Source organism: Camellia sinensis, chromosome 8 (genome assembly GCF_055761805.1).
Source record: "Camellia sinensis isolate YWXY chromosome 8, ASM5576180v1, whole genome shotgun sequence".
Classification (NCBI taxonomy): Eukaryota; Viridiplantae; Streptophyta; class Magnoliopsida; order Ericales; family Theaceae; genus Camellia; species Camellia sinensis.
In genome coordinates, this window is record NC_138968.1 from 125,524,201 (window position 1) to 125,543,562 (window position 19,362).

Sequence of the window (19,362 nt, forward strand, 5' to 3'; positions counted from 1 at the left end):
ATTTTTCCTTTCCCTAAGTTGTTCGGTAAATAAAAAATTTACCGTCGAACCAAAATCTTAAGTTTTTTTTTTTGAAAAGAAATTTAGAATTGAAAAGGGAATTGAAGCAAAAAAAATTAGTTTATATTTTATTAACATATACTTCGTTTTTTGTTTTTTTTTTCCTTCACCCTTGCAAATACCTATCTAAACTCATGATTCAAAAACAATTTTAAAACCAATCACATAGTTTGAGTATTTTAATTTTTTTTATTTAATAATGTAAATGAAAGTTTATTTATAAGAGATTTGAAGGGTTTTATAAAATGAAGGGTGATGCTACTTAGACCAAAAAATTAAACCTACGTTTGAACCCAAATGATGTGGTATTGCCTTAGAATATCAGGAGAATTATGTATCAGTGGTAGTTAGAAAAAAAAATATTTATAAAAAAGTGATAAACATTATAAATATTAATAATTAAAATTATAAATTTTTTCACCGTTGTGTAATTTACTCTGAATAGTAATTTCCTATAGAATATCTAAGGTAACTCCATCTCTCATATATTCTCTAATTATCAACCAATTATTTAACTTACACATCATTGGATCTAGTCTAAAAAATAAACTTGTAGGTGATGCTATTTAGACCAAAAATTAAACCCACTTTTTAAACCCAATAATGTGGCATTGCCTTAGAATATCTAAGATAATTTTCTCTCTCATATCATTTCTAATTGTCAACTAATCATGCTAATTACATGAAAAATGATATACACACTCCCTTTTCAAATCGTCGATCCATCCTTACTTTCTTGAGTGATTATTCGGTAATTTGGGAGTACAGTCACATAGTGTTCTGTGGAAGTATGATTGATGAAAAGGTAAAGTATTGATTATTTGTGTTGCATGATTGAGAAATATGAGAGTCATAATAAATGATAATTACTGAGGGAGTATGACCACGAGATATTCTGGGACGAGATAGATATGTATATATATACACAAATAAATATTATAGACCTTTTTATATGATTATGTTGTGTATGTATAAATAATGATACTATTATAAACCATAAGAGGGTGGGTGGTTTGCATGTGTAGAAAAAACTAGGTTTGGAACCACAAGTATAAATTTTGTTGGATCCAGATTTGAATAAGAATTTTTTAGAAGAAAGGAAAAATGAAAGAAAAGTGACAAATTTAATTGATATTTTATTTATGTATTCATTTTTTTTTTATTATAAATTTCTTCTCAAATTTTTGAACTTAAGGCAACTTCTCTTTCTTCTGGTAGGTATACACGATATTGTTTTTTTTTTTTTTTTTTTTTACCCTCGAATCATTTATTTTTTTAGTCGGTGGCACAACGTAGCATTATACTTGATATTTGTTCATTATCTTATCCTCTTATGTTGTGTTTAGTTTATGAATTTAGGGATAGATTTAAAAAAAAAAAAAAGGCGTGTGAAAATAGATAAAATGTAAATATATTTTATTTATATTTCACTCTTTTTTTTTTTTCCAAATCTTCTCTCAAATCTAAGAACCAAACACATCTTTAAAAAGCCAACAATTTTTGCGTGGAGCTGCTATTTTCCAACCTTTAGAGGCTGATCGCCATGCACCCCATTCACACACGGGGACCATGCATTTACAACCTTAAATATACAAGAACCACCCCATTCACACACGGGGACCATGCATTTACAATCTTAAATATACAAGAACCACCCCATTCACACACGGGGACCTGCATTTACAATCTTAAATATACAAGAATTGGGATTCGGTTTGGTTTGACATGGTCAGTATTTAGGTAAATTTTTTTACCAAATTAATACTATATGTTTTATTATTTTAAATATCAGACCGCTTCTCCCATCAAATCGTACCAAACCGCACCAATTGAAATAGTTCTGTTTGGTGCGATTTGATTGGTTTAGTATCTTTCAAATTTAAGTCGTAGTCATTTGTCAATCATTTCAAATATATACGGAGACCATGCATTTACAACCTTAAATATACAAGAACCACCCGATTCACACACGGGGACCATGCATTTACAACCTTAAATATACAAGAACCACCCCATTCACACACGGGGACCATGCATTTACAATCTTAAATATACAAGAATTGGGATTCGGTTTGGTTTGACATGGTCAGTATTTAGGTAAATTTTTTTACCAAATTAATACTATATGTTTTATTATTTTAAATATCGATACAGACCGCTTCTCCCATCAAATCGCACCAAACCGCACCAATTGAAATAGTTCGGTTTGGTGCGATTTGATTGGTTTAGTATCTTTCAAATTTAAGTCGTAGTCATTTGTCAATCATTTCAAATATATCCTATCAATCCATTTAATAAATATTTTATAATTTCTAAATTAACAAAAATACAAACAAAAACTAATAATAAATATTAAAATTTCAAAAATAGTGTGTTAGAGTTAATATTATATCTAATAAGGGTATACTAACTTAGGTTGTAGAGGATGATGGGGTTAATTAATTGATATTAATAATTTATTATACTTATTAATATTATTGTGTTATTAAATTATATATATTGTAAATATAATATATGTTAAAATGGTCGGTTTCGGTTGGTTTGGTATATAAAGTGCTTAAACTAATACTGAACTGAAAATTAAAAAAAAAAATCAAATTTAAAAACAACATAAACCAATTCTTGTTAAAAAAACAAACCAAATACGAACGATTTGGTTTGGTTCAATCGATTTGATTAGTTTTTTTTTTTTTTAATTTTTCTTACCTCCTAATACTATGATTCTTGAGGTCCACATTTGTTTTTTGGTTTAGTAGAAATTGGAACGTAAATTTCACGTGCACGAACTCGGATTCTTCCTTAATGTTTCGCCTCCAAATACATGGGATTGCAGTATAAATAGCAAAGCACTAGAGCTCTTCGGCCCATATCAACCACAGGCAAGAAGTGCAACAAAAAAAAAAAAAAGAGGCCACAAAAGTGTTCTTGTTCACTTCCATTTTCTCGTCACACAACCACAACCAAAAACATGGAATTATCTATTCATGCTTTACCTATTCCCGATTCAACCAAAAATATGGTACCGGAGGTCACTCGACGCTCAGCCAATTATCATCCTAGCATTTGGGGAGATCATTTCCTCACATACGCCACTCATGTTGTGGTAAAATTGGATTTGTTAAGCATTGCACATATTTAATGTATGTCTTTAATTTTGTGCAAGGTTTTGAATAATAGTATTAGAACAGGTATTAGTAAGGATACGGTTATATATCAACCGATATCGACCAATATATCTATAAATATTGGTACCAAAAGTCTAAAATATTATTACATATCAACTTATATTAAAAATCTGACAACATGGACACAAAAGAAACTACATGGAATTTTGTTGAACAACCATGTTTATTATCATGGAATTTTGTTGCACACATGTATTTATATATATATATATATATATGTTTTCATGTTGCAGGAAGTAGATGTTAACATGGAGCAACAACTCTGTTTTCATATTTAATATCTTTGTTTCATATAGAAAAACTTGATAATAACTAATTTGGTTATTATTTTTCAAATTCACATTATTCCATTTGAAAAATAACATTAATTATGAACTGTGAAGTTTGATTTGATTTACAAAAATAACATTATCAAATTATTCTTGCTTTGTTTTATATATAAATTTTGAGTAAGAATATAGTTTAATTTTCATATATCCTATATTCTCATTGTTTATGCAGGAAGTGGATGTTAAAATGGGCCAACAACTTCAGCCGCAGAAAGAGGAAGTGAGAAAGATGCTAGTGGCAGCCAATGATCAACTTTCACAGAAACTGAACCTCATCGATGCAATCCAACGCCTAGGGGTGTCTTACCATTTTGAAAGTGAGATTGCGATAGCTTTACAACACATATATGAAAATGAAACCGATTATGATCACCATGATGACACAGCCAACGATGATCTTTATACTATTGCTCTCTTGTTTCGGTTGCTTAGACAACAAGGATATCCCATCTCTAGTGGTAAGTCTCATTTGCCATGCATTTGATGTTTTGGTATATGATGGTATCTGAACAAGGCTAAACTAGTCAAACACAACCATACAAGTTCATATGTTATTTTGGCCACACTAATATACCATGTGTCGGATGCATTACACAGATGTGTTTAACAAATTCAAGGATGACAATGGCAAAATTCGTGAATCCTTAATTGGCGATGTGCGAGGACTGTTAAGCTTGTATGAGGCTGCACATCTTAGGCTGCGAGGAGAAGATATACTAGATGAAGCACTGTCTTTTACCATCACTCACCTTGAGTCTGCGGTACCCAACTTGAGCAATATTGTTCAAGAACAAGTAATTCATGCTCTGAATCAGCCCATACACAAGGGCTTGACAAGGCTAGAGGCAACCCGTTACTTCTTCTTCTATGAGCAAGATGATTCTCACAATAAAGTTCTACTGAATTTTGCACAATTAGATTTCAACCTATTGCAAAAAATGCACCAATGGGAGCTAAGCGAAATCACAAGGTGACTTACATAATTTATGCCCAGAAAAAAAATAATTGGAAAATTCTCTGAATTTAAATGTATAGTATAAATTTAAATTGTGCACTTTTTTGATCCACACATTTCAAATTCTGAGCACTTCTTTAAATATTTTTTATGGATATGTAAGGTTGTTAATTAAGTCAGGATTTTCCAATCATATTGAAGTGGTTTAAAAATTAACAAACATAGATCCTATTACATATTTCAGGTGGTGGAAAGAATTGGATTTTGCAAAGAAAATGCCTTTTGCCAGAGACAGAATAGTGGAGTGCTATTTTTGGATATTGGGAGTTTATTTTGAGCCCCAATACCTACTTGCTAGAAGAATACTAACCAAAGTGACTGCCTTGACTTCCATTATTGATGACATTTATGATGTCTATGGTACTTTAGAAGAACTTGCGCTCTTCACTGATGCAATTGAGAGGTTCAAACCAATTCGTTCCCTAATGAACTTTGCATTTGATCTTATAGAAGTATCAAAATCTCTGCAATTGTTCATTATCTATCTGTATTTCAGGTGGGAAATCAGTGCCATAGATCAACTTCCAGAGTACATGAAACCATGTTATCAAGCACTTCTAGATGTTTACAACATGATTGATGAAGAGATGGCCAAGAAAGGAAGATCATATCGTGTCCACTACGCAAAATCTACAGTAAGTCTCGTACTGATTGGTTACAAACAAATGATTTGTGATTAGCAATAAGATTATATGTGAAATTTGATCAAAAAGCAATAGTACTGATCGATTTTATGCAAATCTCAGATGAAAAATTTAGTTAGAGCATACTTTGAAGAAGCCAAATGGTTTCACCAAGGCTATGTTCCAAGTATCGAAGAGTATATGCGAGTTGCACTAGTAACCGGTGGTTACACAATGCTAGCAACCGCTTCCCTTGTTGGGATGGGAGAGGTGGTGTCCAAAGAGGCTTTTGATTGGGTGTCAAGTGATCCTTTAATTGTTCAAGCTTCATCAGTAGTTAACAGACTCATGGATGACATGGTTAGCCACGAGGTAATAAGATAAATCATAAGTCTTACAAAATGGTGTATTATGATGTAATCCCGATAATCACACGATATTGTAAATGTGGTGAACTTTGTTCATCTTTACTGAATTAAGAAAAAAAAAATAATAGACATTTATAGCAAAATTAATTTATTTTAGAAGAATTGAACTAAGATATTAATTTTTTTTACAAAAACTCAAAATAACATTATAGTATTGAGATTTTTCAAAGGTTTGGAGTGACTAAAATACTAATTTATTCTATAATTATTAAAAATTACATGTTGAAATGCAAATTTTCACAAGTTTGGAGGGGCAATGGCCCCCGCCTGTCACCCCCTGTGTCTGCCACAAGTTGGATCCTATATAATTATAAGAGTTTCAGATATTTTTCTAAAATAACTTTAATTTGAGGTGGTAGTTGGCCTTTCATGTCAAGGCGTTTTTTATTTATTTTAATTTCTTTTACAACAATGTTAGAGGGTCACAATTTTTGTGGCCATAATGGCTCAAAATTGTCAAAATAACGTCGTTTTGGCATGTTTTGCACCCAAAACGACATCGTTTTAACAGTTTTGAGCCATTATGGCCACAAAAATTTTGACCCTCAAACATTTTCCTTTCTTTTAATAGCTTGTAAAATCCAAGAAGAAAATAAGGCAAACCCATCGTCACTAACTTCGACTCTGCACATGTGTAATGATGCTTGTGGGTACTAATCAGTCTACAGTGAGCCCTCATCATTGTGGCTAATTCATCGCCGACTTAAGGTTTCGTTAGGGATGTGGGGTTCGCTTTTAATTTTTTGATTTTTTAACTATTCTAGCCTGGAGTTAAGATGGTCTCGTTTGGGATGAGTTTTTTTTATTTTTTGACTTTTGTGGAAAAAAAAAATAATTATAGTTTGAATATAACAACTTTTAGCCAAGACTAACAGTCTATTTTATCTTTTTGTAACTAAAATAGCTCAAAACTAACCCAAACCCACTATAAAGTCTATTTTATCTTTTTGCAACTAAAATAACCCAAAACTAACCCAAACTCACATGTCAAACGAGCACTAAGGCTTAATTTGGGAACTTTATCAACTTTTTTACACGTTTTTTCAAAAAAAAAAAAAAAAACTAAAAACTAAAAAATCAGCTTTTAACCAACTTACCAAAACAAGTTTAAGTTAATTCCAATTTTTTGTTTGGTTTGATTTCGATAGTTATCAGAGTAAGTACTTCGGTTCAGTTGGTGTTAAGAAAAAAAATGTAATGTGGACTCAAAATTTTTAATTTTGTTAATTGAGAAACTAAAACTAATCAATACGTGAACTAATCAATGTTTTATGCTTTGGGTTATTTAGTTTTGAGAGACTTATATGTAGGTCTTAATAGGTGAATTTATTATCCAATAGGTCTTATAATAATTAATAGCGTTTTTCATCAAATATTATTAAAACGTTACTAATTGTTAATTTTCAGGGATAGTTTAAAAATTGTCACAAAAAAAAAAATATTACTAATTATATGTTTTAGCAATAGTTTAAAAAAATTGTCACAATAAAATGTCATTAATTTTCAACTTTTAGCAATAGTTTGAAAAATTCGTTATAAAAAAAGTCACTAATTGTAAGTTTTAGCTACAATTTATAAAAATCATAAGAAAAAAAGTCACTAATTCAATTTTTAGCGACATTTGTAAAAAATCATCACAAAAAATTATTTTTAGCAAGGATTTTACTTAGACTTATTTTCAATAGGACTTAATGATGATTAAGTCTAACTAGTAAAACCTATTGATAGTTTACCCTTCAGTTTTTCAATTTATGTAAATAAATGATTATTTACTAGAAATTTTAAGGATTTTATAAAATTTTCTAGAATCCAATATCATAAGTAAATGAAAAGAGATGGAAGAGAATGCTCTGTAAATGCCTCTCCTAAATTTTAATTCAAAATGTGAATATAAAAATATTTAAATATAATATTTTGACAGATTTGGTCTATGTAGGTGTAAAAAAATTTATTTCTCTAAATTAAAATAGATAAATTACAATACATTACAATATTTATGAAATTTGAAGAGATTATTAATTTTATATCATATCCTCTAACTTGATGATAACACTAATTGTAGTTTGAGCAAAAAAGAGGTCACGTAGTCTCTTCTGTCGAATGTTACATGAAACAATATGGTGCATCAGAGGAAGAAGTGCTCGTTGAATTTCGAAAGCAGGTTACTAATGCATGGAAAGACATAAATCAAGAGTGTCTTCGCCCAACAGTAGTCCCAATGCCTCTCTTGTTGCGAGTAGTCAATCTTGCACGAGTGATGGATGTTTTATACAAGGACGAAGATGGATACACACATTCTGGAACCAAGCTCAAAGGTTTTGTGACCTCGGTGCTTATCGATTCGGTGCCAACATCAACATACAAAGCATAAAAGCGAATTACAAATTGGAGACATAATGTCTATGGACTGACAAGATTTTTCAAAAATAGATCCACCAATAAATTCTATAAAATCTTATTTATACATATATATTGTGTGTGTGTGTGTGTGTGTGTGTTTTTTTTTTTTTTTTTTTTGGGTTATTTGATTTTTATATTTGTAACAGAACTAGCATTACGCTACAAATAATTCTCTTTGTAACGAGAAGTCCGAATTAATCTCTTTCCTGAAAGATTGTAATATGATATGAAATCATTTTTAGGAAAGGAATTTTTTTGTTAGCATCATCATATTTGTACATCTCAAACTCAAAGAAATATTTGAAAATAACTGAGTTAAGTAGTCTAATTTGTGACAAGTGGAAAACAATGAATCGAGCTTGGAATTATTTCCAAGTTGTGATATTCCTAGGACTGTAAGAAAAAATTGGTGAACCAAGCTTCGAGATCAACTGAATTTTAGTTTTTGGTACCGGTTTGAAAATAAATTACTATAGCAAAATGATTTTATATTTTGATTATATAAGTGTTAAAAAATAAGCAATTAATGCTAAAATAAAAAGAAGAAAAATAATACATTTATAAAGCAATCACCATTTTTCTTCATTTTTCTTTTTTTTTTTTGGGTGAAATTTTATATTTTGATTAGATATTAAATATTTCCCTCAATTGGAGCAAATCAAATCAATTTCTACCACTTTTCTCGGACCCATTGAAACCTCAGCCGAAGTAGAGAGCAAGACAATTCTCTGTGACTAAAAATTGGAGATGGGTCCAAATCAACTGCACTAAAGTCAATTGATTTGTTTTTAATTTAAATTATTTGTCCATTTTCATTAAGTAAAATCAGCAAAAAATTGATACTTTAATTATTAAACTTAATATTGGTGTACATAAAATATCTAAATATTTTTTTTTTTGAGTTTAATAATTAAATACCCTTTTTTATCAATTTTATTTAATGAAAATAGAAAAATTGTTTATATTGAAAATAATCAAAATTTTAAAAATAAAAAACTAAAGATTCGTTTTATTAAAAGGTCAAACTTTGAATTATTATTATTATTTTTTAAGGCTCTATTTGATTAGAAAGAAATAAATGACGAAAAGAGAAAATAGTATAAAGTGAAGTAAAAAGAAAGAAAATAAATTTTCTTGTATGAATTTAATTAGGATGAAAATTTGCAGGAAAATAAGAATCCTAATTATAAGTGACTACTTTTACAACAAATTTAAACTTTCTTGTATTTTTTAGTATTTTTTTGCAAGAATTACAAGCCTAGTTACCATACTATTATGAGTCGTACAAGAAAATTGACTTCCTTGTAACTTTCACCACTTTCATGCTAAACAAATTTAGATTTTTTTTTTCATTTTCTATTATTTTCATCCTAACCAACATAAGCATTTACCTTTTTATTTAAAGTAAGGCCATTTCCAATGTTGTACCAAATCCATCACCAAATTTAAATTTGGTGAAAAATATCCTTTTTTTTTTTTTTTTTTTGCTTCAATGGTTTCATCAAACATATATCAAATTCAGAATATAACAAATGTTTCACCAAACTGAGAATGTTTGGCACCTTTCAGCGTTTTACTATAAATAGCAGTTGAGTATTAGGCCCACTAGATGACCGGCTGGATGTCTACCCGGTCATCCTGTTACTTGAGTATCTGTATCTTCCTCTCTCATTTTTTGCTTCAACTTTACGTATTTTACACACAATAGTTCTAGAGAGAGAAAGTTAGTGTGTGTGTGTGTGTGTGTGTGTGTGAGAGAGAGAGAGAGAGAGAGAAAGAGAGTTCTTCTCCACCACCTTTGTCCTTCCTCTACCTCCTCTTCCCTCGAGAACATCGATTCTTCCCTTTCTGTAAGTTCTAAATTCACTTTGTTTTTTTCTTTTTTCTTTTTTGCGATTTGATTACTTTAATGCATAGTGTTAATTATGGGTTTTGCCATTTGTTTGTCCATGTTCTCGGATACCTATAATCTCATCTTTGTTGAGGTTAAATTATGATGATATGGTAGATGGGTTTACTTTTGTTCTCTTGTGCATAGCTGAGAAATTGACATGCTTATACATTTGTCTCGATCGTCCATTGTTTGTTCCCTAAACTAAATTAATTATTATTCTTCACACCCGTGCATCTATCTGCGCTACTGGGGATAGTGCAGCATACCATAGGAGTTCTGTTTATGGGGATGACCAGATAAGAATTGGGCTGGTTTTGGTGATTACATGAATTTCAAGGAAGCTTGAAGCATAATTAGATGAAGAATTGTATTTGTCGATCGACCGGCAGAAGGCCTGTCGTCTCCCTAGTCGACCGACGTTTTGTTGATAGCCAAAAATTCACCGTTGGAGAGATGGATATCAGGTAGAGGAATTCCTTAAATTTTTACTCAGATTTGGTGAAACATTTGATACACTGTTGGAGATATTCTAATACCTGCCTTTATTAACCCAGAAATTATCTAAAAAAAAAATCTCCACCGCACCTTATATGAATCCCATGTAAACCCTACACTACAAATTAATCTCTACCACATAAACACCCACTGAAAAAATTCTAGATAGATAAGTTTGGTGAGCAGATTTGCCCTGTTATTTAGGCCCCATTTGTTTGGCCGAATTAGAGTAGGATTGCTATGGGTCCTACTCATAGCATGTTTGGTGTTGTTTGGAAAGGTCAGCTTCACAGTCTGAGTGGCTTAGTAATCCTCCTCAATAAGGGGATTAGCTTGGTTGGGAAATGAGTGAGATTAAGAAAATAGTGAGCGGCTTCATTCAATCCAGTCGGCCGCCCAGACTTCCGGTACAGTGCAATTTTTTTTATTTTTTTTAAACATAGTCGGCCAACCAAAACAATATTCAGACAGACAAAAAAATAGCTGGCCGGCCAACATTTTTTTGTTTAACAATCCCAAGTGCACCTTTTGTTTTAATATTTATTTTAATTTTTCTAATATAGAAATAATTTTTTAATTTATTTTATTTAAAAATAATTTAACAATCCCATCATTAATCATCTCCGACACTATTATCAAAATAAACACACTTTTACTTAATCCTCTCACTAACAATTCTCATGTTAACAATCTTTTCACTAACCATTCTCTTACTAATAATCCCCTCCAACCTAATCTACCAACCAATCGTGGCCATATTGTCATGAACTAGGTAAGAGATATCCTAATATCTCGATCTCACTCACCCGTGCGAATGGAAGTCAACAGTAACTTTCGTTGCATGGATTGGACTAGGTTTTTAGATTCAAGCCCATAAAAGCCAAATTTGAAACTAATCTTGCTAGATAAGTTTGGGCTAGACTCAATCGTTCAACTCCATTAGGAAACAGATCTAGGTTGGTCTGGGCCTAGTTACATGACGAGCATTTTGCATCTGAACCATTCATCATAAATTTGGGTTTGGACTTTTGATTTCTTAAAATATCTTTAATTTATTTAATTTATTTTATTTTAATCAGGTAGCAACTATGCACCACAAATTTCCCACTAGGATATAATCGACAATGTGTGGCCGAATGGTGTACACATTTTTCTTATTTTGTCTTCCCAAGTCGCATTCTATTTTTGTTTTTATTTTTTTAGGAAAAGAAGTGGCATTCTATTCGTACACCATGGTTTGATGGTCACCATTGATATTTTTTAATAAGAAAATATTGCATGTGGTCTTAGGCTTTTCATGAGAAGGCATTTTCCATTTTCCATTCTTTTTTATTTTTTATTAGCCTCACATATGCAAAAATAAAGCGTTAGACTTTGATACTTGGTGACATAGATAGACGTAAGATTTCAATATAGAGGGGATAAACTGATATATTAATTAAAAAAGAGATTATTTCATTTTTATCCATATACTTTTACATAATTTTCAATGACCCCTTGGACTACTCTTATTTTCACGCGTACCCCCATACTATTTAAATTACTATCAATTTTGCCCCTACCGTCACATTTGAAACGGAAAACATTAAAAAAAGTTACATTTTGGCCCCAAATTTCAAAAGAAAGATGCAAACCAGCACTCCTAACACTTCTCTAGCCCACAAATGAATCGTTTCAATTCAGCAATGTCGACACTAGCCCTCCTAACACTTCTCCACAAACGCGACTTCTGGGGACGAATCCTTTCCATTATCGAAATCTCCATGGTCCTCTCACGCCGCTCAAATTGATGATTACTATTCATACACAGGCCTAATGGGTTCTCTTGTTCGCGAAAAAGGCCATATATACTCGCTTGCCACTTCTTGAGCAATTATGTTGAGATGAGAAGGAATCGAAATAGGGTTTGGATCAAACATTTCGATGTGATTTCGTATCTTAGTCTGAGTGAAGACAAATCTTTGTTATACTCAGCTTCTTGGGATAAGACAATGAAGGTTTGGAGAGCATCGAATTCAAAATGCTTGGAATCGATTCATGTTCATGATGACACAGTGAATGCGGTGGTTGTCGGATTTGATGGGTTGGTCTTCACCGGCTCCGCAAACGGAAGTGTCAAGATATGGTGGCGAGAGATGCAAGGGAAGGGTACCAAACACTTTTTTTCATAGAATTGCACCATATGGGTTGTAATGTTTTGAAATTTTCAAAATTAGTTTTCGGATAACTTTCGACATACCAAAACCGCCAATTAAACGAAGAAGTGAGAAAGCGCGGTAGTGTAGGGCGAAGTAGGAAGTGAGGTGAAGAGAATGGCAAAAGAATAAAGTAGAGCAGTCAAGAATGAGATTATTTCATTTTTACTTCTATATTTTTACATGATTTTCAATGACCCCCCAACTACTCTTATTTTCACGCGTACCCCCATGCTATTTAAGTTATTATCAATTCAGTCCCTGCCGTCATATTTGAAATGAAAAAAGTTCAAAAAATTACATTTTAGCCCCAAATTTCAAAAGAAAGATGCAAACCCACCCTTTCCTATACCAGCAAACCACCACTACCAACCACCACTTCAAGCCCTTCTATCTCCGTCGTCATAACTCCGTTTCGCCTCATTTTTATGTCGTTGGATTCAACTCACGGTCTTGTTTTTGTATCACATCTTACATGTCTCGTTCTTCCTATTTTTGTATGCTATCGGAGCTCTAAAAGTTGATAAAAAAGTAAGACTTTTCTTCTCATTTTTCATTTTTCTTTGAGCCATCTTTCAGACTTCATATCATTTTCGATTCTTGACGGTTCTACTTCAATCTTTCACCATTCTCTTCATCTCACTTCCTACTTCGCCCTACACTACCTCACTTTCTCACTTCTTTGTGTAATGGGCGGTTTTGGTATGCCGAAAGTTGTCCAAAAACTACTTTTGAAAATTTCGCCCAGTAGAGATCACCATATTTTCCTCAATTTTACCCAAATTTTCATCAAAATTTGAGGGTGAGCACAAAGAATTTTCACATTAATGATACATGTAATGTAACTAACAAAAGCCTTTCAAATTTTAGAAATTTTTAGAAATTTCAGGAGGGCTTCAATGTTATGTCAAAACCATGTGGAAAAGCTAGAAGGAGCTTTTTTGGAAACATTTGAGAAGTGCAAACACATATATAAGCATTGATGGTTTGGATGGTTTGCTGTAGGTGTGGATATTAGTATGAACACACATTTGAAGATGGTGAAATTGATAGTGAAGGGGAAAAATCTAGTTACTCTTGATCACCTAAGGTGAGAAGTAACAACATCTGCTACTATAGCCTACATGATAGCTTGAATCTCTAGACTTTGCTTGTAGCGATCTCAGTTTTGCCACTCTGCTGAGTATGTCGGGATCGAGCTGCCCGGTCAGCTCGCGGGGGTCCAAGGGGCAGCGTCCCTTGGTGGGTCGTAAGGAAGCGCCCCTGAAGCAAAAATGAAAAATCCATTAGAAGTTGCTTGTCTGCTCGAGTGGCCGTTTATGCACTCGAGCGGAGAATGTTTGGTTTCAGAAGTTTGACCTGTTTGCAAAAGTACTGGGAAAGTGTATTTGACGCTCGAGCGGGGCTTTCCACGCTTGAGCAGACCATGTTATATCAGTTTGTGAATCTGATATTTCAGATCACTTTGTATATCTCTCTCTCTAAAAAAAAACCTTTCCTCTCCCTTCTATCTACATTTCCCTACGTCAAATTGGATCAAAACCTTGATTTCTCAAGATCCATTAGAGTTTTGCCATAAGTTCTTCATCAAAGTTGGTTAACTTCTCAAGGGTTTCATTGTGTGCGGTGAAGATCGAGTTTCGACACTGTTGATTTTGGGGGTTTCATCTCATTTCTTCTTCAAAGCTTGAGGTAGGGATTTTCTTAGAGTTATATATATATATATATATATATTTGCAAGATCTATATGATTTTCAAAATCATCTTTCGATGGCTTTCAAAATTGATTGTTAATTCAAGAAGATGAGCGATTTTGAAAGTGGGTTTGTCTCTTGTTCTTTTAAAATGATCTTATGGGTTTTGATCTTCGTTGATTGAAGAAAATATGATTTTGAAAAGTTTTCTTTCAAAGGATTTGAGTTGTATAGTTTTGGTGAGAAAACCTAGAAGTTAGGGATTTTTAAAAGAGATTGAAAATCCATGAATGATATTGTTATATTTATTTTGTGTGTCAAAATAAATGGATGTTTGAAAATTTCTTATTTATATTTATATAAATGATGAATTTCAGGGAATATGAGAATTGTTGTTAATTTTGGAAATTATTGTTCAAAACGTTGAAATAGTCTTGAAATAACTAATTGTCGAGGATACTTGAGAAGAGGGAATTGTGTTATTCCTTGTGTGATGAATTGGAATAAAAGTATTTATATTCATCTTGTGAAATTGACATATCAATTCATTTGATTACATTAAACTTTGAAAGTTGATTTGAAAATTTGCATTGAGAAAAGAATGTTGAGAAACAAGTTTTCATGGAACGGTTTTGGGGTAAATACGTTGGTAAGTCTTGATAGGTGGTGTAGATGATATTGAATAAGTTGGTCTGAGAGTCCGAGATAAAAGACCGAAAACCCGCGTGGATTGGTGTCGAGCCTTCTAGTTAATACCAGTAAAAATGACAATTTGGTAGTACTTGTATAGTCTACTTGCAGACACCAACCTAGGGATTACCAGAGTCGTATTTACCGCCCTTGAAATAAATTGTTAACTTTTGAACAATCGAAATTGCATGATATCATTGAGCATGATGGTTTTCAAAAGATGAAAATGTGATTTATTTTCAAAAATGACATAGCATGGCATTTGCATTTCATTTCTTGAGACTTGTATAAAATATATATACTTTGTTAAGGATTTCCTACTGGGCTTTATGCTTACCCTATGGAATTTTTTTGCAGGAAAAGATGTGGTGATCCACCCAACTAGGGGTGTGAAAGTACGTGTGTTGGGAATACAATGCTCTCATTTTGCTGTGACTCTGTGTGTAAGCCAAAGATTGTGTTTGTATGGGTTTGAATAACCGTTTTGTGTAACCAGGCTCAAGCCTTGGAAACTTGTAAACCATTGGGGGTATTTATTTGTTTATTTACTTGTTGTTGGATTAATGTATTGTTGCATGAAGAACTATTGTATCATGTAATTTAAGTTTGGAGATTTATATTCTGTTTTCTTTGAAAGAGCCATGATTGTTGTATTATCATTTGGGCTAAAAATTTGGGGCGTTACAACTTGGTATCAGAGCTACCGGGTTTGAATACTTGGAGCTCGTGAAAAATGGTTGTTTAACCACAATGGGTTCATTTAGCATGCTTAGGAAGTGCTATGCATTTTATGACTATGTGATAGCATGCTTACGTGACTAAATGGGTATGGGATTGGACTTTTGGGATGTTGTTTGCGCCTGTTAAATTCTTTGAGGTCTCATTAGAAGGGTACTTGATCAATACTCGTTCTACTAAGAATTCTTGATTTTTCGTGGGACGAATTTCATCGTAAAAGAATAGTCCGTATGTGTTTACATGACTAAGTGCTTATGTGGAGTGAAATTGAATTGTGTATATGGTAGAGAAATATATAGAATTGTTATAGTCGAATGTGTGAGTCATGTTACGAGCACATATGAGTTAATGTGCTAAATTATTTCTCTTGTGTCCTTTATTAGGATGTCAGGAAGGGGTCGAGTCCGTGGTGGTAGAGGCAGGAAGCGTGGTAGGGCTCGTCGAGGTGTGTATGAGGTACCGGTCCATAGGGTTTCGGTGCAAGAAGAAGGGTTCGGCTAAGCTAATATGGACGAGCAAGCAGGCCAAGCTAATGTGGCCAAGCAGGTGGGACAAGCGGGTCAAACCGCAATGGGGCCCTAGCTCGAGAAATGGCAGAGGCTTTAAAGGAGTCTATGAACTTGTTGAGGGTGGAGAATCAAGCCCAAGAGAACACCGCGGAGTCAAGGGCGAGTTTCCTTACTAGAGAGTTCTTACGGGCCAAACCAGATGAGTTCCATGGTGGTCCCGAGCCCAAGAAAGCGGATAAGTGGCTCGAACAAACTGTGAAGACATTTGAGATTCTTCATATCAAAGATAATGAACTAAGAGTGACTCTAGTGAGTTACTACCTTAAGGGAGACGCAGGTCAATGGTGAAAATATGCCAAAGGTAGAATGGAGCCGACATGGGAAGCCTTTGCGGTTGCTTTCGAAGATTAGTACATACCTCCCACTGCTAGGGAGAGATTGAGGCAAGAGTTTAAAGACCTCAAACAGCTTGACATGCCCGTGGCCGAGTTTGAGGCTATCTTCTCTAGTTTGTCCAAATTTGCACCAGAGTTGGTGGCAACGGAAGAGCGCCGTTGTATTGAATTTGAAAAGAAATTGAAAACAAAAATTATGTTCAAGCTTGTCAAAAATATGATTCGGGAATATGACCATCTTGTGGAGACGGCGACATACGTAGAAATTTCCATACAAGTCGAAGAGGAGAGGCTTTGGAGTTTGAGGTCTAGGGGCCAAGAGTCTCAAGGAGACTATAGGCAAAACAAGAAGAGCAGGAACACCTATCCATCCCAGTCCCAACCACAGCAGTCTAGATCCACTTTTCCTTTGCCTAGTGCGGGTCCGGGAAAAAGTGCATCGAGTAGCTTCTCGTGTTTCAAGTGTGGCCAACCGGGCCACAAATCCTTCTCATGTCCACAGAAGGGAGGAGGGCAGTTAATGTTACCACCACCTAATCGATCTCAAAGTCAGTCTTAGTCTCAGAATAAAGGTCAAGGGTTTAATTGTTATCAATGTGGTCAGCCGGGGCATATGAAGAGAACTTGCCTACAGTTGGGAGGTGCATCTGGTGCATCAGGGTCGAGGCAGACTCAGAGCCACCAGTAGGCTCAATCAGTCCAAGCTTCGCGAGTTAATCAGGGAGCCGCTTCAGCTCAGTCAGTACAACATGCCTATGCTCCGAGAGGAGCAAGTCAATCAAGGACCACAGGGGCGCGCATATACTGTTACCATGCCAGAGCAGTTGCTAGAATCCTCAGTTGTGAGAGGTATTTTTGTTATGTGTAATTCTTTGGCTAATGTATTGATAGACACGGGTGCGTCTCATTCATTTATATCTACTGCATTTGCTTCTGCATTGGGATTAGAGGTAGCACGGTTAGTGCCTCCACTCAGAGTAGAGTCACCTGTTGGGGGTACAGTTGATTTAGACCGGGGCTGTCATGATTGTGAAATAGAAGTTTCCGGGCGTTGACTTTCATTTGATTTTGTGTTTCTAGATATGTCGAGTTTTGATGTCATTTTAGGCATGGATTGGTTGTGTTCTTATTAAGTTGTGATTGATTGTTACCGTCAGAGAGTTATAGTGTGCACTTCGGGTGGTGATCGTTGCTATTTTCTAGGGAACCGAGTTGATGGAGCCTTGTCACCAGTTGTTGACCCTCGTAGTAGGAGTAAGCTTAGTGGCCTTCTTGCAACTCTCTTGGATAGTGAGAGTGACGGGGCTTGTGTTGAGTTACCAAGGGTAGTTTGTGAATACCTGGATGCTTTTCCAGAAGATCTTACTAGTTTACCACCTCACCAGGAGATCGAGTTCTCTATTAAATTAGTACCTGGCACGGCACCGATTTCCATGTCACCGTATAGATTTGCACCCGCCGAATTGCATGGGTTGAAGATTTAACTCCAAGAATTTTTAGACAAGGGCTTCATTCGCCCTAATACATCGCCTTGTGGAGCGCCAGCTCTCTTTGCGAAGAAGAATGATGGGTCATTGCGGTTGTGTATTGATTACCGCAAGTTGAATAGAGTTACAGTTAAGAACAAGTATCCTCTACCTAGAATAGATGATTTGTTTGACCAACTTAGAGGGTCTCGTTGCTTCTCAAAAATAGATTTGAGGTCAGGGTACCATCAGTTGAGAGTCCGGGAGGAGGACATTTAGAAGGCGGCCTTTCATACTCGTTATGGCCACACTGAATTCCTTGTAATACCTTTTGGGTTGACTAATGCACCGACTTCCTTTATGGATTTGATGAACATAATTTTTCAGGAATACTTGGACCGTTTTGTGGTCGTCTTTGTGGACGACATCTTGATTTATTCAACCTCTGAAGAGGAACACAAGACTCACTTGCGGGCAGTGCTGGGTTTACTTAGTGAGCACCAATTGTATGCTAAATTTGAAAAATACGAGTTTTGGTTAACAGAGGTGAAGTTTTTGGGGCATGTAGTGTCTAGAGAGGGAGTGACTGTGGACTCCTCAAAGATAGATGCTGTACAAGATTGGGAACAACCTAAGAATGTTTTTGAAATCCAGAGTTTCTTGGGATTAGAGGGGTATTATCGACGTTTTGTAAGGGACTTCTCTAGACTAGCTGCACGTTTGGCTAGGTTGACTAGAAAGGGTATCAAATTTGTGTGGAGTGAGGCTTGTGAAAAGTCATTCTAAGAGCTTAAGACTAGATTGACTACCGCACCGATTTTGATAATTCCGGAAAGGGGTTTGAATTACACTGTCTATTGTGAGGTGTCTGGGGATGGACTTGGTTATGTCTTGATGCAAGAGGGAAAAGTTGTGGCCTACGGTTCACGACAATTGAAAACTCATGAGAAAAATTACCCCACCTATGATCTAGAATTAACAGCGGTGATTTTTGCTTTGAAAATTTGGAGGCATTACTTGTATGGTGAGAAGTTTGAAGTCTTCTCCGATCGTAAGAGTCTAAAGTATTTGTTTTCTCAAAAAGACTTGAATTTACAACAATGGAGGTGGATGGAATTTATGGAGGATTATGACTTTGAGTTACACTATCATCCAGGGAAGGCCAATGTGGTGGCCGATGCTTTGAGTCGAAAATCTGTGAGTAGTTTGGCTAGTGTGGCCATTTGGGAATGGGATATGGTAGATG

General features: G+C 34.4%; 1 protein-coding gene across 3 annotated transcripts; it reads left to right on the top strand.

Annotated features, from left to right (window-relative positions):
- The first annotated feature begins 2,915 nt into the window (after positions 1-2,915).
- Positions 2,916-8,304, top strand: LOC114311281 ((-)-germacrene D synthase-like). Of its 3 annotated transcripts, none has more exons than XM_082883364.1 (7): positions 2,916-3,163; positions 3,747-4,032; positions 4,172-4,544; positions 4,774-4,992; positions 5,086-5,224; positions 5,336-5,584; positions 7,703-8,304. In XM_082883364.1, exons 1-7 carry the CDS (start codon positions 3,029-3,031, stop codon positions 8,009-8,011), a joined length of 1,710 nt encoding a protein of 569 aa, XP_082739490.1. In that variant the 5' UTR covers positions 2,916-3,028; the 3' UTR covers positions 8,012-8,304. The 3 variants fall into 3 exon arrangements, with proteins under 3 accessions (XP_082739490.1, XP_082739492.1, XP_082739491.1); XM_082883365.1 differs by having other exon boundaries at positions 2,927-3,200; XM_082883366.1 differs by lacking the exon at positions 5,336-5,584.
- The last annotated feature ends 11,058 nt before the right edge of the window (positions 8,305-19,362 follow it).